The sequence below is a fragment of the Microtus oregoni genome, unplaced genomic scaffold (genome assembly GCF_018167655.1).
Source record: "Microtus oregoni isolate MIOR12 unplaced genomic scaffold, Mior012 000057F_ref0000458, whole genome shotgun sequence".
Lineage (NCBI taxonomy): Eukaryota > Metazoa > Chordata > Mammalia > Rodentia > Cricetidae > Microtus > Microtus oregoni.
In genome coordinates this window covers 8838962-8862319 of record NW_024543833.1, presented here as the reverse complement: position 1 = coordinate 8862319, position 23358 = coordinate 8838962, and the positions used below count along the sequence as shown (strand labels likewise).

Sequence of the window (23358 nt, the reverse complement as noted above, 5' to 3'; positions counted from 1 at the left end):
GGTGGTGAAGGAGGAGAAGCAGTGAGCAGTCAAAGGTCCAAGGGAAAGACGGTGCTGCAATGTTGCCCAGAGAGGGAGCACCCCGGGGCTCAGGGAACTGGGTTAGCAGGCTAAAGCAGAGCAGAAAGACGCAATGGAGCCGGTAGAAGGAGGGTCTTGCAGAGCATTGTGAGAACCCTGAGTGAGTAAGGCCCCCGCGAGAGCTCAGAGACGAAATGGCCTGAGCTGACCCATGCCTTGAAAGCTTCATCCTAGCTGCTATCTCAGAGGATGCTTTAACCGGCCAGAATAGAGGTAAGGAGACCAGGAGGCAAATGTAGCCATCCAGGTGGAGACAATGGTAGTTTCAAATGAGCCTCGGTCAGAGGGATTTGATGTGGCCTGAAAGACTGCCCAGGATGATGTCATGGTTCAGTGGGAACTCTAGGATGAAAATGAGCCCTGAGATGGAAAGGCCTTGAGCGAAGCAGGTGTATCCCATCATTTCAGCCCTGACCAGATGGAGTAGGACACCCATCAGATGTCCAAGTAAGGTGTCATGACTGCTTCTCCCCCATCTGTGAGAACTGGATTCTCTGCGGAAGGTGCTTCGGGATCAGAGAACTGGGTGATATTGCACAAGTGAGGAACGGATACCCAAACCACAGTGGTCCCAGGCAACAATCAGTGTGTCACACAGCTATCACACAGACTTCTCATTTTTTCTAACGTAAACTTGATTACCTGTTTTCCTGGAGATTCAGGGACGTTTTCCTTGTTATAAGAACATATAATTTCAGCCAAGGATGACAAGATAAATAGTTCTGCTTCCTGTAATTCTTCAGATGCCTTCAATTATGTGCTCTTGGTAGACTGACAAGCGAATAATAGCCAGCCATTCTATTTATAGGGCGCCTTTTGTGTGGAGAGTCGTGGGAATTCTTTTAAGTTGTTCTGACAATACCTGACCTGTATGAAGGAAGTTGTGTGTCTCCCTCATTACCCATGGTGCTTTGCTTTATTCTCGGTGATATGGCTGATTTCCATCTTTACCTGCTACCTTTTTGGTCTCTGCCGCAAAATTTGGGGAAGAGAAGTTTATTTGGATTCACCATCTCAGACATTTTGGTCCATGGCTAACTGGCTACGCGGCTATAGTGTCCTAGCTCACTTTCTCTTGCTGTGTGAAACATCTTGACCAAAAGCAACTTGGGCAAGAAAGGATTTATTTGGCTTACACGCCCCAATCACAGTCCATCACTGAGAGAAGTCAGGGAAGGAACCAATCAGGAGAAGAGGCGGCAGAAACCAGGAAGTAACCAGGAAGCTACTCTCTAGCTTATTCTCTGTGCCTTGCTCAGGCAGCCTCATCAGACAACCCGGAACTACCTGTCCAGGGACGGCACTGCCCACAGTGGGCTAGGTCCTTGATTAATTGATCGCTAATCAAGAAAATACCCCCACAGACTTGCCTGATCTGATGGAGGCATGTTCCCAACTGAGGTTCCCTCTCTCAAGTTGACACAAAAGTTACTAGCACAAGACCTGTTGTAAAAATGGAGCATCTTAGTGGCAAGGATAGTAGAACAGAGTTGTCCACCTCACAGCAGCCAGAAGGCAGAAATGGGGTTGGGGGGAAGAAGGAACAGAGAAGACACACTCTTCTGGGGTTATGTCCACAGTGACCACCAACCAGCCCCCACCTTCTAATAGCATATCTGGTAATAAACTCATCAGTGGGCCAATTCACTGATAAAGTTAGAGTTTGGGTCCAACCACCTCTCGATGGCGCAACCAGCTGAAGATGGCACTACCGGCTCATGAGCCTGCAGGGGAAGACATGTCATATTCAAGCAGTAACACAGCTGTACGTATCCCTGCCCCTGGAATGTCCCTTGTTTGCATTTCAGGGCATGCTATATCAGTGGTTTTCAACCTATGGGTCACAAACCATTTGGCACTCAAGCAACCCTTTTGCAGGGTCAAATATCAGATACTATTATCGAATTGAATCCCAGATATCCAATCAAATATAATTCAATTGTAGAAACAAATTCTAGATATCAAATACCAGATATTATTATAGAATTGCAAAGTAGTGGGTGGTTGCCTAAGAAGGATGCATTATATACTGTAGTAATTTGAATCCCCCAATCACTGTGCTCAGAGCAAGGTGTGGATTTTCTGAAACTCCTGCTTTCTGGTTTCACAGAACCGCAGGGCCACACCTGACCCACAGAATCAGAACAGGCTTTTTTCTTGTCCAACTGACAATACCACCAGACCCCTTTAGGGTACATGTGCACAGCTGTCTGTTGACAGGAAGTGACCATAGGCTGACACCCACATTGTCATTCTTGAGTTCTGTCCATGCCTCTCCCTGATCCCCTGAACCTTGCTGGCAGGTGTAAGCTAGTGGTCACAAGGTGTAAGCTAGTGGTCACAATTTAACTGAGTATGACCACCTCAGAGGCATCAGCAGAACCTGCAGAGTGGGGCATGTTCCCATGGGCACTGTGATGTCCTCCTCCTGGGTAGCAGACATGCTGGTTCAGCTTATAGCCCTTCATGGACATCACCTGGTTCCCACACGCATCCTCTCTGGCCTCCCTGCAGCAGACTGTTGGTGCGTTTCTGCATGCCTTTGAGTCCATGCCGTTCCCTTCACAGCTCTCAGTGCCCAAGCCTCGGTTTGAATACTTTCCTGAGAGGTCAAAGGCCTCAGGTCATCTAGAAGGCTTCAGAGTATGATAGGGTGAATCACTGAAGCCAACACAATGGCTTAAATGCCCCCACATCCATCCTTACCCCACCTCCTTTTTCCCCTGGTCAGGCTGGCAATACAAGTACCATCCTCTTTCCAAGGCTCATAGGTCTGGGCCTCTCTCCTCCACCCTAGAACCTCATGTGTCCTATAGCTATTTCTAGAATCAATTCCTCAAACCTGGATGGCCTCTCCTTCTCCATGCGTCTCCTCTCTGCTCATTTAAGTCTTGCCATCTTGCCAAATCTGCATGGCCACATTTCTGGCACACACCAGCTCTTCCCCTTCTCCCCTCCCCTCTGTGCTCAGAGCCACTAAAGAATTCCTGTGGCTTGTTCCTGTCAGTCATTCCTGTCCTATCCCGGCTTCTAGAGGTTGGTCACCAAACTCATCTACTTATTTCATCCTTGCCTGTCCTTGTGACCCTCTCACCCCACATACTCAAGACCTCCAGTCCAGGCCTTGTCTACCTTTGAGCCATGCGCTGCTCAGTCCTGGCTATGGTGCCACCCTTGGCCCAGAAATACTCCAACCACTGCGCTGTTCCTTGGGACAGTTGAGGGAACTGAGTTTCACTAGCCATCACGAAGAACCCCCCATCTGGGGGAGGAGCTTGGTCCTACCTCCACTTGTTAAGCCATGCTTTGTTGACTTTCATGGGATGCCTGCCCCTCTCTGAAAGGAGATGGAGGAATGAGTGGATGGGGGGGTGTATAAAGGAGGTGGGGGAAATGCAGGAGGAGAGGAGAGGGGAGAAACTGTGGTCAGTATGTAAGATAAGTGAAATGTTTTAAAATAAGCAAGTAGAATCCACCCATCTGGGCTTAAATCCAAGGACTCAGATAATTAAAATCCAAGTGCAACCACTATGGCTATTATCTGATGGGCCTTATTAGAACTCTTCGTGTGTCTCACACTACAGGTTTCCCAAAGAAATGTGTATCTAATTCTACCAGCCTTGTTAGTTGGAATACAGCAGACCCACCTGTAGACGTTGGCTTTAAATTTGGCTGGAGTCCTCCAGAGAAGGTGTCTCCTTTTCCTGTGCTGCCCCAGCAGACACAAGAGCTTGGGTGACTCAGAAGGCCGAGGACAAGAATAATTACATAACTCGAGTCTGATTTTTCTGAGGCGAAGTCTTGTCAAGTAACAGTACATTGTCTGTGAACAAAGTCTAAAGTCGTGATTCTTGGAGTCTCTTTTCCCCCAGTGAAAATAATTAATTATTTTATTTCTGAGCCCACACAAATAAGTCTCTGTTCTGAATCTCTTCGGCATGCTGTACTTGTGGTTTTCTCAGGGAACTGGGATTTACAGAGCCTCTTAGGTTTAGGAGTGGGAGGACTGTAAAAAGAAAAAATCTCAGAAGCTAAAAAACTACTTTTGTGTGGGGCGGAGGGTAGCAGGGAAAGTTATGTTCCCATCACCAAAGGGAAGATTTAATTAATTCTCTCTCCACTAAGGGCCATAGATCTGATTACTAACTTCTATGCTTAACACAGTTGTTTGGTAAGATGATAATTTGGAAACATGAGCTAGAACTTTGCATATCTTTAAAAACAATTAGAATTTCTCACACACACAAACACAAAAGAAATATAAGGACATGCAAAACAGTGAAGGTTAGCATAGTGGCTGTGGAGGTCGCATAGCTCAGTCCTCCTGTGTTTCCAGTCTATACAAAATTCCAATTCTGTCCCAGTCAAAAAGTGCATCATAAGCTCATAAACTAACAGGTAAAGGTAACAAGCTTATAAAAGGCAAAACTGATATAGACACCAATTTGTATGCTACTCAGAATGTCCAAAAATGAAATATTTGACAAAGCTTTAGTGCTAGAGAGAAAACCCAAACTAATAATAATAGAGATGAATTGGAAGAGACATCACAACAGACTCTGGGAAAATTCCAAAAATCATAAAGACACAGTTTTAAAATTGTTTCATACCAAGCTGGAAATTATAAAAGAAATTAATTTCTAGCTATATATAGTCTATCAAAGCTAAAGCAAGATGAAATAAATAATTTAAGTAGATTCATGGTGTCCAATGAGACAGAAAAGGTGACTAAAAATAGCCCAGCTGATCCACTGAATATAGAGTCAGTGACGAAGTCTACCAGACCTAAGAACTAACATCAGTACTCCTCAGACCACTCCACAAAAGAGGAAGATGAGGGGATATTTTAAATTCTTTTTATAAAGTCAGTATTACCCTGATACCAAAACCAAATTTAAAAAAAAAAAAAGATAATTATAGGCCAATAGCTCTGAGGATCATGAGCAAAAAAAAAAAAAATTAATAAAATACTTGCAAACACTTGAAAAAAATCAAGTTGACGTCATATCAGAGATGCAGAGATTAAATAAATGTAATCTATCACATAAATCGACTCAAGGACAGAAACAATACAACCATTTCATTGAAGGCAGAAAATGCTTTTTGATAAAATGCAACATCCCTTCATCATAAAAGTCCCAGAGAATCTAGGAATAGGGGGACATCCCTTCATCATAAAAGTCCCAGAGAATCTAGGAATAGGGGGACATGTCTCGGCCCAATAACACACATAATAATAACATTCAACAATTCCTTAGCCAACATCTTGCTTAAATGGGAAGAATTCAAAGCATTTCCACTGAAATCAACAAGACAAGATGCCAACTCTCCCCATTCCTGTTCAATCAATACTGAAGTCATAGACGAGGCATAGAGGTTCACGCCTTTAATCCCAACACTTTGGAGGCAGAAGCTGTCAGATTTCTATGAGTTTGAGGCCACCCTGATCTACATTGTGAGTTTCAGGACAGCCAGAGCTACATAGTGAGACCCCGTCTTGAAAAACAGAAAGAAAAAAAAACTTGAAATCTTAGTTACAGCATTAAGATAAATGAAGGTAATAAAGGGGGTACAAATAGGAAAGGAAGAAGTCAAAGTATTCTTATTTGTAGATGAAATGATTCTAAATATTAAAAAATCCTAAGGACTCTGACAGAAACCTCCCACAGTTGATAAATATACTCAGCATAATAGTAAGATACAAAAATCAGTAGCCTTCCTATATGTAAACAAACACACTGAGAAAAAAATCAGGGAGAAAATCTCATTTGCAATAGCCTCAAAACAATTATATAATGTGTGTGTGTGTGTGTGTGTGTGTGTGTGTGTGTGTGTGTCTGTGTGTCTGTGTCTGTGTCTGTGTGTCTGTGTATTGGTGGTAAAATCTAACAAAAAAGGTGATTTATAAAAATAAATATCACTGGACGGTGGTGGTGCATGCCTTTAATCCGGCACTCAGAGGCAGAGGCAGTTGGATCTTTGTGAGTTCAAGGCCAGTGTGGTCTACAAGAACTAGTTCTAGGACATGCTCTAAAGCTACAGAGAAACCTTGTTTCGAAAAACCACAAAAAAATAAAAAATAAATATAAATATAAGTGAATTCAAAATAACAAAGGTTTTTAAAAAGACATTTAACAAAAGATGCAAAATATGTGAACATTGAAAACTGTTAAGCAATTTATAACAGGCATATGATGTTCATAGAAGATTCATAGTTAAGATGCTGTTTATCCATTTTGAGCTACAACACCAATCAAAACATAAGCAAGATGATCCTGAAATGGATCCTGAGTATATGAAACTCAGAAACTTAGAATAACCCTAAGAATGTTGTAACAATGTTAGAGTACGAAAAAAGATGAGAGACCTTGAAGCTTCCTAATTTTGGAAACTGGAAGTGAAGCTAGTGTTAGACTCCACAGGACAGAAACTATGGATTCAACTCCAGAAACACACAGGAAAGAAAGAAAGAAACTCGTTCTAAGGTTACTAGAAATCCGCAATGATCCAGACAGCCTGGTGTGGATATAAAGATGACAGAGGTGTCAGGCAATGGACTGGAACCAAAGCTCCAGAAATAAATTCAAGTTCATTGGTCAGTTTCAACATAGGAATCATGGTAATTCAACTGAGAAAGGATAGCACTTCCTCCATGTTGCAAAACACTGATAATCCTGCGGGAAGCCCTTTCTTTACACCATGCCAAAATTAATTCACTGGATTAGTATGCAAATGTATGAGCTAAAACTATAACATTTAGAGAAAACATGGAGAAATTTTAATTTTGAATTATCCAAAGACTGCTCTGATAGAACACAGAGAGAACCATAAAACCTAAAAGTAAATGAATTGATTAATTGAATAGCACCAAAAATTTTAAGTTGTGTTCATCAACTGACACCTCAGAAAATTAAAGTTCAAGAGAATAAATAAATAAATAAATATAAATAAACCCCATATCTAAGAAAGGTTTTAACTTCAGATGCCATTTTTTATATCATTTACTCTTTTTTAAAAAAAAAATCAGTAATCAGAAGACAAAAGAAGACGAACAAGAACCCAGGTGTGGCAGTACACGCCTGCACTCAATCCAACCACTCAGGAAGCTCAGGCAAGAGGATTATTTATTAATTCAAGGGCAGTTTGGGCTGCAGAGCAAGTTCCAGACCGTCCTGAAGCTGAAAGAGGGAGGGAGAGAGAAGGAAGGAGGACACGGCCAAGGCAACAATCTCCCACATCATCTGCCCCTAATGAGATGAAAGTTAAGACCACGATGGGCCCTAATTAAGAAGAAGAGAGATAAAGTGAGTACTGGTGAGAAGGCGGAAGCTGGATCCTAGGCCTCGCCTCTGCGAGAGCACGGTAGCGCCGTGGCAGTGCCACCGTTCAAAGCAAGTTGGCAGTGTTTACAGCTGCACATCCGTTACCATATAACCCAGCTAAGCTTCCCGCCTAGGAGAAACGAAAACCAAAGTCCATAGAAAACTAACCCAGCACTCTTTATATCTGTTCAGAACTGGAAACACAGCTCAGGGAATGGCCCAGTGGGTAAAAGTGCCGCATGCTGCACAAGTCCAGTGACCTTAGTTCAATCCCCAGAGCCCACAGTGGAAGGAGAAAACCAACCCCCAAAAGGTGTCCTCTTTACATACAGCACTACAGTATGCGTATGCCCACACTCACACACACAGAAATAATTAATAATAATTAATCAAAGTTTGAAAACTAGAGACAACCGGATGTCTATCAACTGGTGTGTGAATGACCGAATATAGTGCACTTAGACAGTGGACCTCTGCAATCAAAAAGAACAAAGGCAGAGGACATAGCTCAGGATGAAGCTCAGTGGTAGGCCAGTTGCTTAGCATATGCAAAGCCTGGGTTCAGTCACAAGCAAAAGAAAAAAAATAAAAGATAAAAAATTTAAAAACACATTAGTAACATGCATAGCCAGGTGAATGGATCCAAAATATATCATGCTAAGTGAGAAAGAAGCTAAACACAAAAGATTATATGATTTCATTTGTATAAAATCTGTAGAAAAGGTAAAACCACAGTGACAGCCTAAGTCAGCAGTCATCCATCTGGCCCTGGGGTAGTGGTGGGTCTTGATCCAAAAGAAGGGTGACCGTCTCCTGAGGTGATGGAATGTTCCTACCTGACTGTTGGTGGCTATAGAAGGGTAAAGCTTATGGCATATAAAATATACCCAAAGGTTGTTTTTAAATGATGTTGAGAATAGTAATAGGCTAATCCTATATGCAAAACTCAACAAGTGTGTATGTGCTGTCCCCCATACCCACACTGTCCCCCATGCTGTCCCTGGACCCAGGAAGCGGCTGTGGGCAAGAGGGAAGGATGCTAGGTGGACTCCCAGCATGCTCTGAGTCCAGGCTCAGCTTTTTCCAGTTCAGCGGATGTGAAGAAAACAACGTCTACTCAGTTCTTACTCTAGTGTCTGGAATATGGAGCTGAATCACCTATTTCATGGGTTGTTTGAGACACAGAAAAGATCTGGTATCCAAGACCCCAGCATGTCACCTGGAGCACAGAGGGCACCCAGTGATGGTGGAATATGACCACCTTTTAGTGAGTCATTTTTGATACTGTCTCTGGTTGCCGTACTTCATGCTAGCGAAGGCAAGGGTTTGGGACTGCTCAGTGGTTTACATGTTTGGGTTCGTAGGATTGTTCCTAGCACAGTTTCTGAAATCTGTTCCTCAGTAGAATTTTAAAACTTATAATTGACTCTTCATATGGATAGGTTCTATATCTAAGAAGCCAACCAATCAAGATTCATAGATACCTGAAGGAAAATCTATGAGGGTTCTAAACAGACACAAACTTTCTTCTGTCCTTACGCCCTAAAAATACAGTAGAGCAACTATTTCCACAGTTCTTACACGACCTCAATACCATACATCACCTAGAAGAGGGTTGGAGGCTGTGACACAGTTGGTAGAGTGTTTTGCCAGTGTGCACGAAGCCTGGCATTCGGTCCTGAGCAGTGCATAAAACAGGCATGATGGTGCACACCCAGCAAGAGGACTGAGGAACACAAGCCAAGGTCATCCCCTGCCACATAGCAAATTCAGGGCTACCTTGGGCTACATGAGATCTTGTCTCAAGAAGAGGAGGAGGAATCATCGTTGTCATCAAGTCAGAGTCTGTAAGATTAAAACTCCATCATAGACATAAATAGCTCGTTTGTGCAGGAGGACTCCTGACACTAACCCTGGAGTTATTTTCTTTGTGTCATCTTTGAAAGAATATCATGTGTGAACATAAGGAACAATATCTTCTCACTATCCAGTGACGAGTTCCACTAGCCCAGGGGGCAGGACTGGCTGGGACTGCTGCCACTAGGAAGAGCTTGGCAGGCACGCCCTACAGTGTGCAAGGCCACTTACACGTCCTGTAGCTCAAGAAATAAGATGATTTCAGTTTGCATTTCAAAATGAAAACTATGTCCCAAGTGTGTATAACCCAGAAGTGATTTGTGTATGTTAGTATAGAAATTACATAGAAAATAGTATTCTCATGTTTTCTGTTGTCATCCATCTGTTTTCTTTTTTAAAAAGAGTTATGAAGAATCTGATAGCAGAAACAAAAACAGGTTATCACCTGAGAATTGCAAACTTTTTTTTAACTTACTATCAATTCCAGGTAGTGAGAGACGGTGGAAGAATAAGGTTGTGAAATAAATGGTCAGTGGTTAGGTAGTTAACTTTTTTTTTAACTTTAAATTTTATTTAAAATTATGGTCCCTGTCAAGGTCCAAATCAGGAGCAGAAGGAGAGAGAGCACGAGCAAGGAACTCAGGACCGCGAGGGGTGCACTCACACACTGAGACAATGGGGATGTTCTATCGGGAACTCACCAAGGCCAGCTGGCCTGGGTCTGAAAAATCCTGGGATAAAACCAGACTCGCTGAACATAGCGGACAATGAGGACTACTGAGAACTCAAGAACAATGGCAATGGGTTTCTGATCCTACTGCACGTACTGGCTTTGTGGGAGCCTAGGCAGTTTGGATGCTCACCTTACTAGACCTGGATGGAGGTGGGTGGTCCTTGGACTTCCCACAGGGCAGGGAACCCTGATTGCTCTTTGGGCTGATGAGGGAAAGGGACTTGATAGGGGGAGGGGAAGGGAATTGGGAGGCGGTGGCGGGGAGGAGGCAAAAATCTTTAATAAATAAATAAATAAATAAAAATTTAAAAAAAAATTATGGTCCCTGGGGAGATGACTCAGCAGATAATGTGCTTGCTCAGCAAATGTGAGCATCTGTGCTCAGATCTCCAGCACCCACATAGATGCCTGTCACACCGGCACTCAGAAGGCAGAGGAGAGGGCTCCCAGGCTGAGAAACCCAGTTAGGCAGAATCTTCATCTCAGTGAGCTCTGGATTCATCTGAGAGACCCTGCCTCGATAGACGAGGCTGAGAGCCATCAAGGGTTGACTCCCAATGGCAGCCTCAGATGTCTCCATACACTTGCATACACGAACACACACAGATGCCCACATGTGCAGATGTAAGTACACACACATATACACACCACACACATATACATTCACATGCAAAGAATACAAAAGTTTGTTCTCAAAACTTGAGAACCTAGTTTTGAAGAGTAGTTTTTTATTATTTTTTTTTTGAAAAAAAACTTTTCCACCTCCTCCCAGCCTCCCATTCCCCTCCCCCTCCTCCCGTCCCTCTCCCCCTCCCCCCACTCCTCTCCCCCTCCCTCTCCAGTCTGAAGAGCAGTCAGGGTTCCCTGCCCTGTGGAAAGTCCAAGGTCCTCCCCCCTCCATCCAAGTCTAGGAAGGTGAACATCCAAACTGGCTAGGCTCCCACAAAGCCAGAACATGAAGTAGGATCAAAACCCCGTGCCATTGTCCTTGGCTTCTCATCAGCCCTCATTGTCCTCCATGTTCACAGAGTCCGGTTTTATCCCATGCTTTTTCAGTCACAGTCCAGCTGGCCTTGGTGAGTTCCCAATAGATCAGCCCCACTGTCTCAGTGGGTGGGTGCACCCCTCGTGGTCCTGACTTCCTTGCTCAGTTCTCCCTCCTTCTGCTCCTCATTGGGACCTTGGGAGCTCAGTCCGGTGCTCCAGTGTGGGTCTCTGTCTCTATCTCCATCCATCACCAGATGAAGGTTCTATGGTGATATGCAAGATATTCGTCAGTATTGCTCTACGATAGGGTCATTTCAGGTTCCCTACCCTCAGCTGCCCAAGGAACTAACTGGGGACATCGCCCTGGGCACCTGGGAGCCACTCTAGGTTCAAGTCTCTTGCCCACCCTAAGGTGGCTCCCTTAACTAAGATATGTGGTGCTGTGTTTTAGAGAATGCAGCTCAGCCCCTTGGAAGAGTCAAAAGTATCTGTGTATTTCAGTTGCTTAAACATACAAAGATCTCAAGATGCTTCTCATTCGGTAATATAGAAAACAGTTAGATATGTCACGGTCACATTGCTCCTTAGCTTTCCATTTCTGAATACTTCCCAATGGCACAGGAGAGCTGGGACACAGACACTAGTTGATACAGGAGGCAGCCCAGATGTATCCCACAGTGATCTTGAGAGATGTGGGTCTGAATGATGCTAGCACCAATGAGCCTATCCTTCCAGTCCCACCCCACCCAGCAAGCACCTGGCCCACTGTCACTGACCAGATAGCAACAGGTTCTAATCTGGGTGCCTACCTCTCCTCTGCCACCTGGACGAGGGTCCTGCAGGGTGCCACAGCACCCTTGCACTTCCACTGGCTCCAGTCCCTGTGACAAGCTTTCCACAACCTGGTCTCCAGGGAGTCTAACCTCTTCCTGTATCTGTCCCCTAGCCTCATCCCAGTTAGTTCGGGGTCTGACCTGTGTGGGGTCTTTTCTGTGACCAGCTGCTGTGACCACCACATTGGCCCACTACACAGGGTGAGGGTGGGGAGAGCCAGTTCTCCTGACTCTGCCAGGAACTAGAGGAACTTGGGAGAGCTTCCCAGAGAGAGGCAGGAGCCTGCACCCGCTGGCGCTTTTCTCTGGTTTGTGGTTTCCTTTCCTAACCCAAGAACCAAGTAAGGGGACTGCTGCTCTTCTCACTTATTAACCGGCCTCGACTCGTCCTGGGCACCTCTTAAACTGCAGGTGGAAACTACGGACTTTTATAAAATGTAGAATAGTGTCAATAGTTGCTAGATTCAAACCCAGCCCAATCCGTTTTATGTTAAGTCAATCACCTGGAGAGGAATCAAGTACCCCAGAACTAGTGACATGACTTTATGGTAAGGACAGGTCTTTCAGTGGGTCCTGATGCCATAATGGGCAAGCATGGTGACCTTATGACTCCTGGGCGAACCAAAACTCACAGTTTGTATTTAACTCATGGTTTGCTTTAAACACAAAGAAACAAAACCCTCATAGTAAAGTGGCCCATCACTTAGCAGGCATAATACTGAAGGTTGAAGCAGGAGAATCATGAATTTGAGGCCAAGCTGGGCTAACTGAGACCCCATGGCATATTTTTTTATGTTAATGGGCCAATTTAATCTATCTACTTTGATATGTCAGGGTTTTTTTTATTTAATGTGTATGGGTGTTTTGCTTCGTGTGTATCACATGTGTGTCTAGTGCCCAAGGAGGCCAAAAGAGGGCACTGTATTCCCTTGAACTAGAATTACACATGCCTGTGAGCTACCATTTGGATACTAAGATTCAAACCCAGGGTCCTCTGCAGAAACAGCAAATTCTCTTAACCACTGAACTATCTCTCCCGCCTGCCATTCTGATCTTACCTCACATTAAAAAGTCACAAGACAGCTGCTAAGATGGACCCTAGACTGTCCGTGTCTTCAATTGCCAAGGCGACGGCTTAGCTCTCCAAAGCACTGAATTTTAAGAGCCGAACAATTGCATTCTTGCTTTATAATGAATGACTGGCACTGATTTTTTGGCTTCCAGGTTTCATTCTGGTGGGCTTTGTGAACAGTTGGGAGGTTCCATAGCTTGCATGAGTTGTGAGAGCCAAATGTCCTGCTTTGCCTCGTACTGAACCATCAGTGCCCATGGCGGCGTAGAGCTTAACCTAAAAGAATCCCCGCCCTCCTCGCAACTTCTGTCTTGCAGTTTCTTCTCCCTCTTCACTTTGTAAAATATCCTGACGTGTGTTCTCTTGTCATTCTTCCCGCCCTTAGGAATTCTTTGATCACGTGAAGAAGCTGTGGGACGATGAGGGGGTGAAAGCCTGCTTTGAGAGATCCAACGAGTACCAGTTGATCGACTGTGCACAATAGTAAGTTGCTTCCCTGGCCAGGCCTCTGTGAAACGTGATTGCATTCCTGGCTGTGCTGCCCTCCCTGGGATTCTGAGGCTTCCTGAAGCAGGAGCAAGTGTAGCTTTTGACTCCCAACATTGTTGCTAAAGGAGGTGTGTTCAGTAACATTGTCTCTAAAGGAGGAGTGATTCGTAACATTGTTTCTAAAGGAGGTGTGTTCAGTAACATTGTTTCTAAAGGATGTATGTTCGGTAACATTGTATCTAAAGGAGGTATGTTCAGTAACATTGTTTTTAAAGGAGGTGTGTTCGGTAACATTGTTTCTAAAGCAGGTATGTTCAGTAACATTGTTTCACGGAAGAATCAAAATAACTTTCACTCGCTTTGTCCTGACCATTTCAATTATCTTCATTTTTTTTATTGCTACAAAGACTTAAAGGCATGTTTCTAAATTATAATGTACCTAAATATTCATCATTATATTTTAATTTGGAAATAAGATTTCCAAATTAAAATTTTAATATCAAAATTTGTAGGGCTCGGGGGATGGCTCTGTGTCTAGGAGCACTGACTGCTCTTCCAGAAGACCTGAGCTCAGTTCCCAGCACCCACATGGCAGCTCACAGCTGCCTGTAACTCCAGCATCAGAGGATCTGGTGCCCTCTGCTGGCCTCCTCCAGCACCTGCACACACCATGCACAGAGATATACAGACACATGCACCTGATTTAAAATAGAATAAAGCCTGTTTCCTATCAGTTCCCTGGGCCTATTGCACTTTGGAATTCAGCATCATGAAGCTAAAATTGGTCCCAGGCAGGTTTTCTTCCTCCTTTTTCTACTGTTTTGGAATACTTCTGGACTTGAACCAGCAGTGACTTCAATGTGTTCTGGTTGGCTGATAGTGAAAATGAAAACAAACTGATTATGAGACAGAAGTGAGAGTTGACCACACACCCCTGGTCATACAACTTAAAGATGAATCTGAGGTTGAGTGTTTCCTGCTCTTCCAGCAGCCAGGTAGCTTACAACCACCTGAAACTACAGATCCGAGGAACCCAATGCCCTCTGTTGGCCTCAGCAGGCCCACACACATACATGGCATACACACGTATACAGATTCACATGTATACACACACAAAAATATCTATATCTCTTTGTAAAAAAGAGACAAGGTAAACACCAGATTGCAAGGCAGCTGCTGTCAAAACCCAGCATTCTAGTTTCCGGTCCACTCTTTTTCCTACGAGTGGGAGGAACATCCTCTGAAATCACAATAGGAGTCCAGCATGGTAAATATTACACTGATGTCACTCCCTCACCTTATCAAGTGTGAGGTGCCGTGTGTGACTCATGGCCGTACTTTATCTGGCCGTCAGCCCAGTGTGTGGTACATACCAGCATCACTACAAATGCCAAGAAATGCACTGTGCTGCATTCCAAGAGCTGTGAAGACTAGGAAGCAGAATCGTTGTGCTCCATATAGTCTTAGAGACCACGAAGGATACGTCAGTCCAGCGAATATGGAGGTTTCCTATGCAACACGGGCTCATAACTGAATTAACAAAGCAAGAGCCCCATATTGCATGTGCTACTGATTGGAGATACTGACCCTCGATTCCTTCACAAGTCCATACCACACCCTAGGTTCTCACACACTGAAGCTTCCTCTTGCAGATCCTCGGGATCTTGATGTAGTTTCTTTTTTTTTTTTTTTTTCCTCATCTAGGCTGCTAGGCGAAGTTCTGACTAATGTCTCGGGTGACTCTGAGTCACCCAAGTGCTGCTATGTTGCTCAGCAGTTCTGCACTTTGAATGCTGGGGCTTGCTTAGGAGTCATTTTTCTGTGCATAGCTCTCAGAACCAACTGGGGAAGAGTTGTTCAGTGATGCTGAAATTGTCTTAGGGGTTTAAGAGACTGAGTTGCCCACTAAGATCTAAGACGAGGCCAGGCCTGGTGGTGCCAACTTGTAATCCCAGCTACTCAGGAGGTCTAGACAAGAAGATAGCAAGTTCAAGGCCCCTTCTGGGCTTGTAGAGTGAACTCAAGGACAGTTTGGTCAGCTTAATGAGAACCTAGCTCAAAACAGAACTGTAATTTTAGTTTTAGTTCAGTGGTTGCCTAGCATGCCTGAGACCCTAGGTTTAACTTTCAATATCATAAAATGTGACAGCATGAAGATCTAGCAGTCCAGGAAAGACTCAGTTTGTTGTCCCCAGCCATTCACTCTTAGATGATGCCCAAGAGAATTATAGACATGAATCCATACAAACAGGGGTTCATAGCAACCTTACCTATAATAGCCCAAATCAGAAACAACCCAAGTGCCCATCAACACACATAGCTATGCAGTGTCTTTGCCTTAGAATGTATTCAGCAACAGAATAGAAAGGCAGAGCTAATGCACAAGTAGGAAATTGGCAGACCTGGAAGACACCGTGCTAAGTGATGGAAGCCAAATCCAAAGAGTCACAAATAAATGGTCCATGCATATAAAATGCCTATGAATAAGCTAGAGCTGGCTCAGAGGTTAAGAGCACTAGCTGCTTCAGAGGTCCTGAGTTTACTTCCCAGTAACCACATAGTGGCTCACAACCATCTAAAATGAGATCTGGTGCCCTCTTCTGGTTTGCAGGCATATATGCAGACAGGACACTGTACATGGTGGCTGGCTGGCTGGCTTGAGATAGACAGATAGATAGATCTTTTTAAAAATGCCTATAGATGGCAGAGGCAGGTTAATGGTACTGGGGATGGGGAGAGGAAGGGATTGAATAAAATTATTCAGGATCTTTCTCTCAGGGATGATCTGTGTGTCAGTTACTTCTGTGCTGCTAGACAAAATGCCTGAAAGAAGCAACTTAAGGAAGGTTTTGTTTTGGCTCACAGTTTCAGGGGGTAGGGCATGGTGGTGCAATTCACTCACTGCATGTCAGGCCAGGAGCAGAGAGAAGAATACCTATTGGTCTTCTCATTTTCTCTCAGCCTGTGGGTTAGTGTTACCCACTTTTAGGGTGAATTATCACCCCCTCAATTAATTCTCTCTAGAAATACCCAGAAGTGTGCATCATCAATCTCCTAGGTGATCCTGAACATATATATGTATGTATGTATGTATATGCATACACACATATGTATATATACATACATACATAGATAGATGTAGGGGCTAAAAAGGAAGAATGCAGGGCAGAAAAAATGCTGGTATGTGAGTGGGCAGTAATCATGCAGGCCTGGTGACAACAGAGCTACAGCTGCAACCTGCTCCTTCAGCCCTCTGAGTCCTCAGTTCATAATGATACAGCAGAGCCAGGCACCTGTACTTGTGAGGACCGCATCTTTACCCTCAGCCAGCCGACATCATGTGCCCCAGAAGCACCCAGGACACTGACATCCGTGTACAGAGGGAAGGACCTTTGAAGTGTACCACATGGGTGCAGTAAACATTTGGAGGCTGTAAAGATATACATTGTGCTGTTTGGCACACAAGGAGCAGAAATTTCCTCGGGTTGCTTCTAGGAGACCTAGGGTTTCTCCAAAGCTGTGTGGGAGCTAGTTTTGAATCAGCAGTACTTGCAGGGAGGCCCTGGGTAGGTGGTTTCTCTTTGGGATGATGGGTATATTGGCTACTCTCGAGTCTATCTCTTCCTGTTTTTATCTCTTCCACCTTTCCCTTTGCAGACGAGATTCCACATGGTGTGGAGGAGTGGAGAGATAGGCAATGCTCAACCCGGGCCGCCTCACATCTGCCCTCTAGTCAGTCATTAGAACCCACTCAGCACTATCCCAGTTTGTGGTCTCGTCTGTGTCCCTGAGCAGCAACTCCTGCTTCCAGCAACAAGACTGACATAACGGGATAGCGGCTGAGGGGTGGGGGGAGGCGGGATCAGGATTACCACCGAGTTCAAAACTCCCCACGTGGATACAAATGTCTTTTTAACACCAAGCCAACTGCAAATTACCAGAGATTATATTTTATTCCAAGTTCCATAGTTCCCGCATTGAAAATTTAAACACAGTCTACTGAATTATCCCCCCATATGCATTTCTTCTAAGGCCTCATAATAAGTAATTAAGTAACCATGGAAACAGCTATTTTAGGAGAGAGAAAATTGGTCCTTTGAAGATCTCTGTAAAATCAGACTTCACTTACTGTAACTTTCACCCAGTGTGGGCTCCTCTGCTTCGTACCAACACATAAGCTCATCTGGAAGCATATCCATTTCAAGAACTGACTCTTAGAACACCAAAGAAAGAGAAGAAACCCACAAGGTGAAGAGTCAGGTACCCCTTGTTCTGTAGTCCCAGGCCTGGTGTTCCTCAACTTCCAGGTGTTTTCCCAGCCTCATTCACCACTCGGACTTCAAGTGCATGGCTCGCTGCCAAGCCCGGGAAATGCTAAACTTTTATAATAACCTGGTACCTATGTAATTTCAACTTCAAAGCTGGCCTTTGACAGGTTTTAAAATAAAGTAGAATTTAAAAGATACATATTACATGATACCATTGAATTCATTAAAAATATAACTGTCACTAAGATGTATAAACATATTATTAACTAGCCCTTTCACCTTTATTTTTAGATAAATTAATTTCAGACTTATTTTCTAGATCTAAAAATTGGAGCTGTCCCTGTATATGGGCAGTGGTTGTTTTTTGTTCCAGTTATTTTATTTTATATTTTTCTTTCTCTTTTGCCATGGAAGTCGATAGAGCAGTGGAGAGTATACAGACGACCAACACCTGAGCAGAAGGCTCTCTGCACCCCTCCCCCCTCCTTCATTTCTTCTATCATTCTTTGGAAATATTTGCCTTATAGCTTACAAAATAATTTTAATTAATTGATATTTTTAGTTTTGTGTGTGTGTGTTCACATTCATATGTGTAAGTGTGGGCATGCTTGTGCCCTGGTACATGAATGGCCAGAAGACAGCCTTGGGTGTCAGTTCTTGCCTTCCATCTTGTTTGAGACAAGGTCTCTCTTTTCCTCTCATTGTATATACCAGGCTAGTTTCAAAGCCTTCTCCCGACTCTGTGCACCTCGCTAGAATTAGACAGGTGTGCACACTACGGCGCCTGGCTTTCTGTCAGTCCTAAAAACCAAATCTGAGCTTTCTGAGGTGTGTTACTACATATGATTGTGTGCAGAAAGTGTTTTTAAATGTCTCGACATGATGACACCCTTACATGGACAACTCCAGTGGATTCTTACGTCACACGATCTGATAGTCACTCTTTGTCCTGTCATCCTGCCTTTTATACAGTGTGGGTCCCTTAGTCCTGCCTCTTCCCAGGGTATCACAAGTTTCTAATGCTCTTTGCCACTTGCTTTGCATTTCTGGAGTTTCACAGCGCTAGATAGTAGGACCTCTGAATTTCATGCAACACAATAAAACAGTAGATTATCTCTTTGATAGCTTGGAGTGGCATTGTTTAGTACTCATTAGAAATCAAACCCTTTTGTCACACAGACCCAGGGGCAGAATGCCAATAAAAATGTGGCTGCAGTGACCTGGCTAGTGGTGAGGACCAAGGGTCCATCCTCCACCACTCCTTCGCGGCCCGATGTCTCTCTGTTGGCTCCAGTTTGTGATTTTTCAAAGCAGGTATTGGTTTTCAGGGTTCATAACAGAGAAAGAACCCAACTGACACCAAGTGCCCAAGTGAGGTGGTGACTTTACTAGAACAAGCGGTCCACAGTGACGGAGGATTTTCATCAGAGTTGCATTTATTGTAGATGTTTATGTTTGCAGTCTTTAATCATTACAAGTAAGCCAGAGAGTCTCTGTGGTCATGTTTTGGGGGGCAGGAGGGAGGAACAAAGCTGAAGCTCAGTATCCAGTTCTTTCCTGCCAGGTTGTTCATAACAACCCAAATGCCCATTGGCTGATGAAGAGATGAGCAAAATGTTATATAGCCACGTGATGATGCAAAGTTTAATAGAGCTGTTTTAAAAAAAAAAAATGAAGTCTCTTGGCATACTGCAACACAGATGAACCCTGAATTCATTATGCTAAGCCAGGGGAGCCAGACACAAAAGGCCTCATGTTATATAACTTCAGGCACATGAAACGTCCAGGACTAGTTTATCTGTTGAGACAAAATAGATTAAGCATGCATAAGGCTGAGGTGAGCTGGGAGTTAATGGGTACGTAGTTCCTTTTTTCTTAATATTTGTTCTTTAAAAAAAAAAAAGATTTATTTATTATGTATACAACATTCTGTCTGGATGCATGCCTGCAGGCCAGAAGAGGGAGCCAGATCTCATTATAGATGATTGTGAGCCATCATGTGGTTGCTGGGAATTGAACTCAGGACCTCCGGAAGAGCAGCCTGGACTCTTAACCACTGAGCCATCTCTCCAGCCCCGTAGTTCCTTTTTGAGTGATGAAAATGTTCTGAGTGATAATGAAAAAGTTCTGAATTATGGGTTTTTAATGCACTTCAAGGTGAGACGCCCAGCCAGGTGAGATGCCATACACCTGAAGTCCCAGCTAATCAGGAGGCTGAGATAGGAGAATCACTTTAGCCCAACAGTTGGAACCTGGGCTGTTCAACAAGACCATGTTTCAAAAGAAAAATAGACAGGATGTGGTGGGGCGTGCCTTTACTTTCAGAGGCAGGCAGATTTCTGTGAACTCAAGACCAGCCTGGTCTACACGGAGTGCCAGGCCTCTTCCAGTTCTCTACATAGTGAGAGCCTATCTCCAAAAAGAAAAGATATTCTCATTTCCCGTTGGGACTGGCTTGTTAAGTTTTTAACTTTGCGATTACAGGCATCTGATCATTTGAGTTTGCCTGTTTGGGGGCCCTTTCCATTAAATATCAAGGGAACACAAGAGACTCCATTAAAAGGTAGCAACAACCACTGAGTAGACACTAAGGGTAATCCTCACTCTCTGAACTGCTCCATATGTGAGGCCCGTAACATGTCATGTTTGCCCTATGTATATTTTATCATTCCTTCATCCATTCATAATGGTTAGCTTTCGGTCAGCTTAACACAAGCTAGAATCATTTCTAAAGAGGCAATATCAGTTGAGGAATTGCCTCCATCAAGCTGGTCTGTAGGAAAATCTGCAGGGCGTTTTTTGAATGATGATAGATTATGGCAAGGTGCAGCTTGCTGTGGACGTCACCTCCTGCAAGCCATGAGGGACAAGTCCATAACCCATGACCGCTGAGTTCCTCAAAAACGTCTCTGCCTGAGTTCCCGCCCTGACTTCCCTTCTTGATGAACTGTAGACTGCATGATGAAATAAACCCTTCCCGCCTGGTGGTGGTGGCACACGCCTTTAATCCCAGCACTTGGGAGGCAGAGGCAGGCGGATCTCTGTGAGTTCGAGGCCAGCCTGGTCTACAAGAGCTAATTCTAGGACAGGCTCCAAAGCTACAGAGAAACCCTTTCTCAAAAAAAAAAAGAAAAAGAAAAAAAGAAGAAGAAAAGAAAAGAAATAAACCCTTCCCTTTGCTCCCCAAGTTGCTCTTGGCCATGGTGCTTATCACAGCAACTGAAAGTGAACTAAATCACGTTTAAAACGGAAAAAGGAAGGAAATCACAGAAGAGCGGAAGTGCTAGTTCAAGACCTAGTTCCCGCTGGGCGGTGGTGGCACATGCCTTTAATCCCAGCACTCAAGGAGGCTGAGGCAGGCAGATCTCTGTGAGTTCAAGGCCAGCCTGGTCTACCAGAGCTAGTTCCAGAATAGGCTCCAAAACTACAGAGAAACCCTGTCTCAAAAAACAAAACAAAACAAACAAACAAAAAAAAAAGATGTATCTCTGTGAGTTCGAGGCCAGCCTGGTCTACAAAGGGAGTTCCAGGACAGGCTCCAAAGCTACAAAGAAACCCTGTCTCGAAAAACCAAAAAAAAAAAAAAAAAAAAAAAAAAAAGATGTAGTTCCCAAAATGAAATCGCGTCTTAGGATCTTCAAAAGGTGCCTGTAAGTAATCCTTCAGAACTTCTCATGCTGGGATTTGCATCTAACCTCTTGTTAGCCAGAGCCGCTGTGACAGATACTCCACCCTTTTGTACAGTGGATAGGTGAATGAATATATCTAAGTTCCTTAAGCTCTCTATCACACAGATAGACTGTCGCCTAGAGCTAACTGCTCACTTGGAATTACTTGGGGAAAGGGGTGACAATATTTTTTATTTATTCTTTGAAAATTTCATATATATTTGTACATATATTTATATATACTGTATCATGATCTTATCTATTCCCCACTCCCCCATCTTTTAACCCAGAGTCCAATTAGTGCAGTCCTGCTGTTTCACCACGGCCTAGAACATGACCTAGCATTTCGTGGGCAGCCTTTAAATTTCAGCTGAACAGCTGTTTGTATTGGAGTTAGACTTTTCTGCCTTCCCCACTCTCTTAGCCTTGTTCACATCTGCAAAAGTAGTATTTCTATAACACTAACCTAGTTAGAGGCACAACGTCTGCTTATAGCATCGTCCACAGTCCTTCAAAAATAGAACCACCCCAGCGTTCATCAACTGGTGAATGACTAAACAAAATATGATATGTCCATAGAATGAAATACTACTCAGGCACAAAGAGAATGCGGTCCTCTGGGCTGTGGGGAGGGGTGGCTAGTATAGCCAAGGGATAGGGAGTGAACCTCGCATGGATAAGGCCAGGATCTGGCCCCTAATACCACAAAAGATGAACAAAGGAGGTTATGCCACGTGGGCTCCTTTCCAATGGAAATATCTACTGCCTCGGGGACAACGGAAAGGCGCAATGATGCCTTCTGTAAGTACTTTCCCTCCTTCCAGGAATGTAGAGCCTTTAGAAAGGGCGTTAGGACGGAAGGAAGCTGCTCTTTGAGAATTTCGCATCCAAGACAGCAGTCTGGGAGAAGGGTTCCCTAGGCTGGCGCATGTGCCAGTTATTAGAATGAAATAACTTTATTATAGACAATTCCATTGTTCACATAATAACGAGGGTCCCTCATCTCAGTGGTTAACATTGAGAAATAGCTATTGTTCTATTACGATAATTAAATGAGATAATGAAACCTAAACACAGCTCCCGTTTCCTTTGTCGTTATTACTAAATAAAAGGATCACCATCAGTCCAGAGTTGACCAAAACACACGTGGAGAAGAGAGCAGATGTCCATCCCCCTCCAGAAATACACTTACTTCTCAGAGTTAACAGTATTCCTGGGGAGTATTCCAGCACATGGGAACTTTTGGGGAAGAAAGCTGCAACAGATACAGTCAGTCCTAGGCTGCTAAAGGAAAACAGAACAGAAATCTTCCAATAAACCAGAACCAATGAAGCATTGTTGTCAACAGTTCCTTATTTTGGCTAACATAAATACACTGAGAATTTCGCACTTTGGGTTAGGGTAGGGGAAATTCAATTACTTTTCTGTTCTCCTTTTACCTCCTAATCACTTCTGCAATCCACTTTCTCCTGAGAACACACTGTAACTGACTGGTTAATGATGCTTTGGACACGTTGGTGTTGGTGTAGGCTGGAGGGAGGGAGCTCACTTTTTTTCTGGGCCTTGTTCATGCTAGGCAGCACTACACTGGACTCCACCCCCATTCCTAGCTGGGACCTGGGTTGTATTTATCCCTTCAGAACACTTCCCTGACTCTTCCACCTCCCTCACCAAGTTCACTGAGAATGCTTGGCCAGCACCCCTGGGCCTTTCCATGAAAAGAAACTCCAGGGAAAATAAAATACTCTGCTTAATGAGATATTATTAAATTGCTCAGGATTGCCAACTCTCCTTGTTCCCTGGACTGCTGTCTAACCTGGACCTCAATAAGTGTTTGTGGAATACACATGGACTAGAAGGTTCCAGCACAGCTCTACCATAAGAAAGTACTCATTGTCTTTTAAACACCCTCTGCCTGGCTGTATATACAGAAGAAAACACATGCCAGACTCTTATTGTTTGTTTTCTTATCTCTTAACTCTTTGTTCTTTAAGTTCTTTTTTTTATATATTTATTTATTTATTATGTATACAATATTCTGTCTGTGT

At 43.9% G+C, this 23358-nt stretch overlaps 1 protein-coding gene across 2 annotated transcripts in view; it reads left to right on the top strand.

Annotated features, from left to right (window-relative positions):
* Gnal (G protein subunit alpha L) overlaps positions 1-23358 on the top strand; it is a 104287-nt gene that overhangs the window by 62332 nt on the left and 18597 nt on the right. For both annotated transcript variants that reach the window (XM_041639194.1, XM_041639195.1), the window contains exon 5: positions 13271-13368. In XM_041639194.1, the coding sequence (XP_041495128.1) occupies positions 13271-13368 (98 nt within the window). The remainder of the gene's footprint in view (positions 1-13270; positions 13369-23358) is intronic.